Source organism: Ammospiza nelsoni, chromosome 1, assembly GCF_027579445.1.
Source record: "Ammospiza nelsoni isolate bAmmNel1 chromosome 1, bAmmNel1.pri, whole genome shotgun sequence".
Classification (NCBI taxonomy): domain Eukaryota; kingdom Metazoa; phylum Chordata; class Aves; order Passeriformes; family Passerellidae; genus Ammospiza; species Ammospiza nelsoni.
In genome coordinates this window covers 56298528-56307341 of record NC_080633.1, presented here as the reverse complement: position 1 = coordinate 56307341, position 8814 = coordinate 56298528, and the positions used below count along the sequence as shown (strand labels likewise).

Sequence of the window (8814 nt, the reverse complement as noted above, 5' to 3'; positions counted from 1 at the left end):
ATTGCAACCACCTCATAAATGTTATACTCTAAGCAAATATCTCTCTTTAGAGACTGAAACTCATGGGAATGCACTTATTCAAAATCCCAGCATGGGGATCCCAGTGCACAGGTCTCTAAGATGCTGATCCTATAGTTTCTATAAACTGTAACCTCAATTGCTAATAGTTGTCCTTAAAAATTATTCCCTTTATCAAAAGACAGCAAACTCAAGTCTTTCCAAGTGAGGCTTTTCAGTCTGCAGAGTGTCTCCAGATAGCCCCAAGGAGCACTCTACTACAGTGCCCCACTAGGGTTGAGAAGGTTTCCTTTATAATCTGACTTGGCTATTCCTTCAGGTCTGCTGTGACCCTGACAGTATTTTCATCAAAAATAAAACAGAAAGCAAGGCAACAGTTGTCAGTATTAATACCTTCATGTCTTTGAAAAAGTATCCATGCTGACCTTAAAGAAATCAATGTACTTTTATACAAAGTCAAAATTGCAAACTAAACCAGAGCAATAAAATCAAATAATTTATTTAAATAAATTATCAAAATTCTTTATACTTCAAAAAAATTTGTTTTTTTTTTCCTTACTCTTCTCTCTTCATTCAGGTTAAAATTCATGCAAAGGACAGAGACCAACTTAAAAATCAAAGTGCAACTTTGCATGCATTATTTTATCTATAAGTGAATATTTAGTTTAATTAGCCAAACATTAAGGCTCACTCAAATCCAAGCCTCATTACAGTAATTTGAAATAAGAATGACTGAATGTGCAATTGCTTTCAAATTTAGTTCCTATCCAAGTTCCTAACAAAACAACCTGTTTGTTCAATTCTCATAAAATATGCATCTCTGCTTTTACAACAATTAGCCACTATTGTCTATCAAAACCTGAATATTTTGGTGTTACAGGAGTCTGATCAGACACAGGTGTGCTCCAAGGCTGATATCAGTTGGTCTCCCCAAGTGCCTTGGTTCTAATGAAGCTTGGCACTGTGCTTATAGGTGCCTCCAATGGTTTCTCATGAACATAAACCAGTGGGATCTCCTCTTTACAGTGACAGGCACCCACATAACATTTTCTGGTTTATAGAGAACTTCTTTATGCATCAAATGTTGAGCAGATACATCACTCACACTCTCCATAATGTCAACAATATGGTGATTGATCACTGGATCCTCTCCATCTGCATGCTGTGTATAAATATAGCTGGAAAATAGGAGCACATTTCCCCTGCAGTTATGTTACAGTCCTGTTGAAGAGTATGGAGAAATAAGGTACATATTTACATACATAATTAGGTTTTCCCCAGTTGTTTTTGAATTACAAACTAAGGTTGTTTTTATGAGGTGAGCAATTATATGTACCATAATTTCCTAGGATTTAAAGAGATTTTTGTCAGTGGAATTATCTGTGTTCCCACTCACTCTCTCTGCACCTATGCAGCTCCCTGGTGTGTTCTCCAAGAATAATTCAGTTAGTTTCCAAGTCACTCAACATATTTCACTTTTAATCAGCTATGTGCTAAAAAGCTTCCACTGTTGTCATTCTGAATCTTAAATGGTATTGAAACTGTCAGGCAAAAATTGCATTCTCCTGCTTTTCTGAGCAGCAGGAGAATGAAGATGACAGAAGACCCATGTTAATGTTAATCATAGATGAGAAATACAATGGCATTTTTCAGAAACTTAGAGCTCTGCTTTAACAGGCACAGGCTCCTTATTTCCCCCTTCTAGCCCATTAATTTTAAAAAAGAAAAATTGAAAATAAAAAATTATAACCAAGAAAAACAATTAGCCAAATTGACTGAATCACGAAAATTCTCCCTGCCTGTATTTCCTATTGGTTTTCTAATTGCTGTCATTTTGAATCATTAGATTGTTGTAAGTAGGTTCCACAACTCAATAATCTTTGAGCAACTTGTGATCATTCACCTTCTTATGCTCATAACATCCTTCTGAAATTATTCCCTACTCAGATGGGGCACTGAAGAACAGAGGTCTAAGGTACCCGGGAGCATGATTAACATCCTCTATAATTTGGATATCTACCACATTGCAGCTGAAGCTACAGCGAAACTGACATTTAATGGTTCTTTGAGAGCATTTCTGACCATTTACCTCATGAAAACCAAGAGTGTCCCTTAGAGCGTGATGAAAACAAAGTGTGAGACCCTGTTCTCATGCAGACATCTACACCCTAGATATAAAAACTAGTAAAGAAAAAAATACCCCACCATGAAGGATTTAGACAGAACTCATATCAGAATGTCAAACCTTAAGGAGTAATTCCAACTATGCTGCTGCCATCCCTGCACATTCCAAATAAACCCCTAGTACCCTGGAAGTCTTGTCTGTATATGCACACTCCCGGGAAACTCTACAAAGGCACATCTACAAACTCATTTGAAGCTGTCCCCACTCCAGCAGCCAGGCCATCACGTTAGGCATGTTTTCTGCATAAGGCAGAGGGCACATCCCTCAAAGCCGAGTACAGCACCGCGTTGATGTGTCTCCCGACAATTCCGAGCAGAGTCGGCTCTCCCAGCCAGCTCTAAGCAGGGCATCATCTCCATACTGCCTGTGACCACCTGGTTCTGCCTCCACTGCCCAAGGGCTTTGGCACAGTTGGTGTTGACAGATTATGCCTATTATTCACCATTACTATTTGTATTCTTTCAAAATGTTCTGCTGAGAGTTCAAAGACAAGGTACTAGCCTCAACACTCCCCAGATTTCCTACTGTCCAGAAAATTTCCTTTTCTTATCAAATCCACAGAGCTATTTGAGGATCTCAGTTTCTTATTTCAAAATTCTGTTAGAATAGCAGAAACACAGACTCTTTAACTAAAATTCAATAGCTTTTTCTATGTCCACTTCTGAGTATTAAGACACCATTGCATTTCCATCAAAGCACATAGAGAGCTCCATAATTCTTGTATTCAGAAGCAACAACAGTCACTAATTGTCCTTATCCTTCCAAACCACCCCTGAGTTAAAAAACAGAAAGTTTTCTTTTCCTCCTATGGAATTCAGGCTTTGTAAATACAGCTCAGGACCTTTCATTTTCTGAAATACCCTCATACTTTTGATGATCAAGGCTTAAGCAAAATAATATCCAGCACCGCTGCATTACATCTTGCTGCCTTGCAAAATTCATACTTTGCTTCAGCTTCCAAAAGAGCCAATGTATTGGAACAGGTGGACATCTGCTGCCAGGATGCACAAAGGACATTTAGGCAGGAAGAGACACCACCTACACCAGTCAAAAAAGGGGCACACCTGCTGAGCATTCCTGTAAATTCATCTGGAAGCCCAGTCCCTGTAGAAGGGAATTTACACCATATACATTCATTTAATTGTGGGGATGCCAGAAATGAGAGGCTGTTGATTCCCTCCGCATGAATGCTGGACAGAAGCAGACAGCATGCAGGATTTCCTCACCATTCCCTACCAATGCCCCAAGAGACATTTGCTAATAACCTGCTTATGGTGAGGTCATATCCTGGAAGAAAGTACCACTTTTTTTGTGTACTTGACCATTTTTGTGCTTGCCCTGAAGGAACTCTTCCTTTGGCCTCCTGCTATTTTTCTTGAAAGAGATGACAGCCCTCTTGGCCTTTGCCTTGGTCCTGTTAGTCATCATCTTCTGTTAACTCTTTGCTGAAGCTCTTATATCCCACAGAAACACCACTTCCACAGTTGCTACTAAATGCAAAAAATCCCATAACTCACAGCAATTAGCATTGTCAGCTAGCTGGCACTTCTCATATTGCTGTGGATCAACCATAGTTGCAGTTCTAGGAAGGATTCGGAACAAGTTATTTCTTTTTAAATATCATTATTCCTGAGACTCTGTTGTGATATCAAATTAATCTGCAATTAATAAATGAGCCAGGTTCTTGGTACCAGATGTGATTTTCTTGCCAATGGAAATAGGCTTGGGGGAGACATAAAAAGGTCCTAAAATGCACTAACTCTCATCAACACATAGTACAACCTATGTCAAAAGATTCAACAATTATCGTTCTGGGTCTCTGTTAATGTACACAACTGTTAAGAACTAACTACTGCAGCTGCATTTTTCTTAAAAACACTAAAAACATTTCTTAGATTTAAAACATTGAGACTACACTGAATAATCTGTGTTGTTTCCCAGGCACTCTTTCAACTTCCCTGCCCTTCTGCAGCCATATAAAAAGTAACAGAAGATCACACTTGGATGAGGAAGACACACAACAATGATTAAATTTTCACCTCCAAAGCACAGACTAGTGTCAGCATCCTCTACCCCTACTGTACAGCACATGAATTAAAATCTACTATTCCTGTCCCTTTGAATCTTATATTTTAAAAGACTCTTTGAACCAGAGATTTTAAACATGGCATTCTTTTAAAGACCACAGTACACATCTGGTGGTATGAATTCATCATGCTTTCTTCCCAACTTAGTACCCAGGCCAATCCATTTTATAAATTAGGCTTATGAATTAAGCTGACTGATATCTCTCAGCCGACCTGTTCATTAGGTGAACATGATTTCAAATGAGTCAGAAACTGTCCATAATTTGCCCCAAACATGACAATTAGGTTGAAATGAATGTGGTTTTTTAAAAGTAAAAATTTTTGCTATGTGGTTTCCAAACCAAAGTTTTGAAACTTGCCTTGAAGCTTGCTGAAGTTTAAGTAAATGAGAATTAAAATGAAACTCCGTGCAGAATATAAAATTGCTTGGTTTGGCCACACAAAATGCTTAACCAAACAATATTTTGGATAAAATGAATGGGTGGGTGTCTTAACTGACCACTAGTTTTGGTGGTCCAATGCATTTTAATACAGAAAGTAAAATTCAATAGAAAATGAAACAGAATTGCTTAATACATTATTTCATTCTTCTATTTTACAAAGAGCAACTCCTGCTAGCATGTAGAGAATGATGAAGAGTCTTTGGAAAAACACACAGGAAACACTTTCAAAATTGAATCATCCCAATATCAGAGTAATGAATAAACAAGTTGGTGCCTTCAACCCTTGTGAAAAGATGTGAAAACAAACCAGTACAGCTTATAAGGGTTATTTATTTATCTGTACACAATGTATGTAGATAAATAATCTAGTAAATTGAGCACTTCTAATTTGATTTAAGCATGGAAATGCTTTTCATAATCATAGACCTAAGTCTCAAAAATGGAGCCAGAACCTCACAGGAGAAAATCTAACTATAAAATATATAAAGCACAATTACTCGGCCATTCAACTGTATTTTATTTGTGTGCATAAGATATGGGAAAATGAAAAGTCACTTGTAACAGACATTGCACAGCCATAGAAGAGCATTGAACGGAAAGGCATGTTGTGAAAAGAAGGTTTGCAACAGAGTAGTTCTTTTGTTTTGAGCATATGATCTTTATTTCAACTATTACATAACTTTATAGAATAAGATTTCTGAGTTGAATTTTTCTCTTTCCTCCTACTACTATTCCAAGTTTTGATGTTCATACTTTAATTCCCACACTCTTCACAGGACAAAGAATTATTTATGTACAATACTCTGAAAGGCACCTCAATCAACATGCCACCTTTATATTTATTTGTTGAATATCATTTGCATAAATTGGAGTGAGAACACAAGTCATCAAGAATAATAATTATAAAAGAGGAAAAATAAAGAGTCTGGTGTACAAAAAGTCTGGTGTTTCTTCATTACTCCTTAGTGTATTTATAATCAACCAATTTCCTTTCACATTTTCTGGCTCTGTAAAGTAGGACTTACATATCCTCCCAAAGTTTGTTTGTAAGACATATGATTCCAAGCAGCCATGCTTAAAGGAATTTTCTGAACTATTTTATAATGTGGAAGGATAATTTCCCTGTGCAGATAGTGACTGGACACAGAAGTTATTTCTTTGCCAGAACAATGCTTCCCAGTTTTGATAATGATGATTTTGACTAGCTTCTAAGAAAAGCTGCCACCTGGTTATATCCATAATCAGTTCCTGTGCCAGGGATCTCTCCAAGTCACAGAGTTCACAGATGAAAACCTTGAGTGTCCTGCACAAAACTTCAAGAGATATCACTTCCCCCACAGTAAGTATTACGCACATACAGCTCTGGAAAATTCTACCAGCCACCTTTGCCCACAGGAAAGTAATTTTACTCCTTTTGCAGACATGGGGTCCATTTGCCTGGAAACCCTCCTGTTTCTGGGGGCTGCCTGTGAATTCCATGCTGATGAGGCTTGATGGAAGTAGAGCTTTCCACCAGCAAATACTCATGGTCAAGACAGAAGCAGTGTCGCAGCAGCAGCAGGCAGCTCTTCATTCACAGGAGCATCTCAGTATCTCACTGGTTCTGTTTCAGCAGATCTGAAATCTTTATGCCATGTTCCTCTCTTCATCCTCCTTTCTTAGTGTTTAGGGAAGAAAGAAATGAAGAAAAAAAAAGCCCAGAGGAAGAACTTACACTAAGATATCACTTCTTTTGCTGCACCATACTACCAGTGTTATCATGGCACATGTCAACAACACCGGGATCAAGATCAGTGTTATGAGAATTTCATCCGGTGGATCTTCCCAGTGAACCTTTTCTGAAGTACAGTTTGAAAAGAATTGTTTATGAATTCCAGTGATAAAGCCTTCTGCAAGGGGGTTTGGCCAAAAGCAACTTGCATTGTTGGCTTCACGTTCTGTGCACTGGGTAAAGTTGTCATAATACCTGGGAGTAGAAGAAAAATAAGAGAAGTTGAAATAGAATGTATATAGATATTACACTTTGAGAAAGCTACAGAGGGCACCATAAGACATCTCTAAGAGTGTGTCTATCATGTAGATTTTCTGCTGAAGGACCTCCAATGGAAGCTGTGGCACAGCGAGGCAGAAGGAGAACTGACTCACATGTACTAATGCAACTGAGAGATTTCAAGTGAAGTTCTGAGATCCCAGATGGACAATAATCAAACCTTGACTGCAGCCAGGACCTCCTAATGCCACTTAAGTACAAATAGAACTCCCTCACTAGAGATATCTACAGATTCTTTAAAAAACATGCACACAAATGTGCCAAGAATAGGACATGTTGAACAAAGTATGGATATTTCATGCCTCAACTGCCACTAGACATGATGTTGTCGTGACAATTACGATGTGGCACGAGGACTGAACCACAACATGCAGTGTTGTAAAAATTTTGGTTCTGTTGCACTCTGATGTAAGAAAATTATAGGAAAATAAACACACAGAAAGTTAGCTTTTGACAAAATTTCTCTTCTTTCCAACTCCAGCAAATGCCCAGCAGGGAATAAATAAAGACATAAATTCTAATTACATGTTTGCTTATGAAAGGCTGGGAATTCCTTGTAATACCAAGATGTGATTTTGATGCTGCATGTGCTTAAATTTACCTGTCCAGAAATAACTTATATTTAGGAGAATTGGCTACCTCTCGGGGAAAAAAAAGGCAAAAATAAGCCTAAATGAGTTTTGTGGTGTTATTATAGGCCAAAGAAATTCAGGAAGTGAATTGATATGGGGGAGGAGATCGGAAATTATGAACAGTGTCTGGTCAGTGCATGAATAGGGCAAGAAATAAGGAAGCTGAATTATTGTCTGTTGCATTTATTTTAGTCCTGTGTGACTCAATAAACTCATTTCAAAGGGGAAGTAAAAATAGAAAGGAGAGAGCAAAAACCCACATGACACCTCCAGGGACAGCATCCTATTACAGCATCTGAAGACCCTACTCTCCCTTACATTCCATATAAATATGGACTCCTGATGATTGACTTGTTCTGACATTAAGTCCTATAGGAGACTAATGTTCACTCAATGCTTTGCTGTAAACTAAAGGAGAAGAGACATTCAGTGTTTGGGCCAAGACTGAAGTCTACTGTCTACTGTATGTCTGTCAGAGGAAATGTCTGCCTGCCGTGCTGCAACCACACAGGTTGGGAACACAGCCTGCTGAACATCTAAATACTCAGGGCTGTGTTCACAGAAGAAGAAAAAGCATCTCAGAAAGAGCCTTCTGAAAGTTCCTTGTAGTTCTCATTCTCATGGAGTTTGAGCCAATATTGCTCCAATCATAAGCAAACACACTGGACAATCTAACGCTAAGCACCAGCACGAAGATGCATATATGCACAATGTATGTGTATTTTAAGCAAAGTGACTAGAAAGGAAGCTTTTGTGACATCAGCGACCACAGGAAAACAACAGGAAATAAGCTAAAAATAAAATACAAATATCAGCTGCTTGCTATTTTAATAGTGTCATTTTAATGACCTGGTGGCATCCATTCTTTACATCCTTGGACTAAATTAGGAGTTGGAGATGTCTAGCTGAATGTGGGAGATGCAGTCCCAGAGGATCTGAAGAGCAACAGGTCTGAAGGCGAGGCTACAAGGTTCAGCAGGCCACAATGCAGAGATGAAGGAGCATCCATCTGCCCAGACAGGTCAGTGCTCCACCCGGCACAGACACTCCAGAATGCTGGACTCTGCTCCAGCCTGCTCTGGGCCATGCTCTCATGGGCACCTTTGTTTCATCAATGGCTGCTGTTACAGCCACCTCAATAAGAAAATCAACAATAAATCCAGGTGATTTCAGCACAGAAGTACCCTAAGCTCAAAGATGTGTTGATGTAATTTTTTTTTTCCTCTGTGTTAAAAATCCTATAGAAAATTCAGTGTTTCTACAAAGAATTCTGTAGATTTTTTTCTTAAATGTTAGATGGTGTAAACAAAAATACTTCCACTGATTTTTGATTGTAAATACAACATAGCTAGAAAAAGTTGGTTAAGTGTTGCCAAAAGGCCAGATAAAAATAACTTGG

The 8814-nt window shown here is 38.4% G+C and overlaps 1 protein-coding gene across 4 annotated transcripts in view; it reads right to left on the bottom strand.

Moving 5' to 3' along the window:
• Window positions 1-5226: 5226 nt before the first annotated feature.
• The window catches only part of RAMP3 (receptor activity modifying protein 3), a 42577-nt gene continuing 38989 nt past the window's right edge, over window positions 5227-8814 (bottom strand). For 2 of the 4 annotated variants that reach the window (XM_059488067.1, XM_059488060.1), the window contains exon 4: window positions 5227-6699. In XM_059488067.1, the coding sequence (XP_059344050.1) occupies window positions 6444-6699 (256 nt within the window). In that variant the 3' untranslated portion in view covers window positions 5227-6443. The remainder of the gene's footprint in view (window positions 6700-8814) is intronic. The other 2 variants (XR_009419925.1, XR_009419926.1) reach the window with 1 other exon arrangement.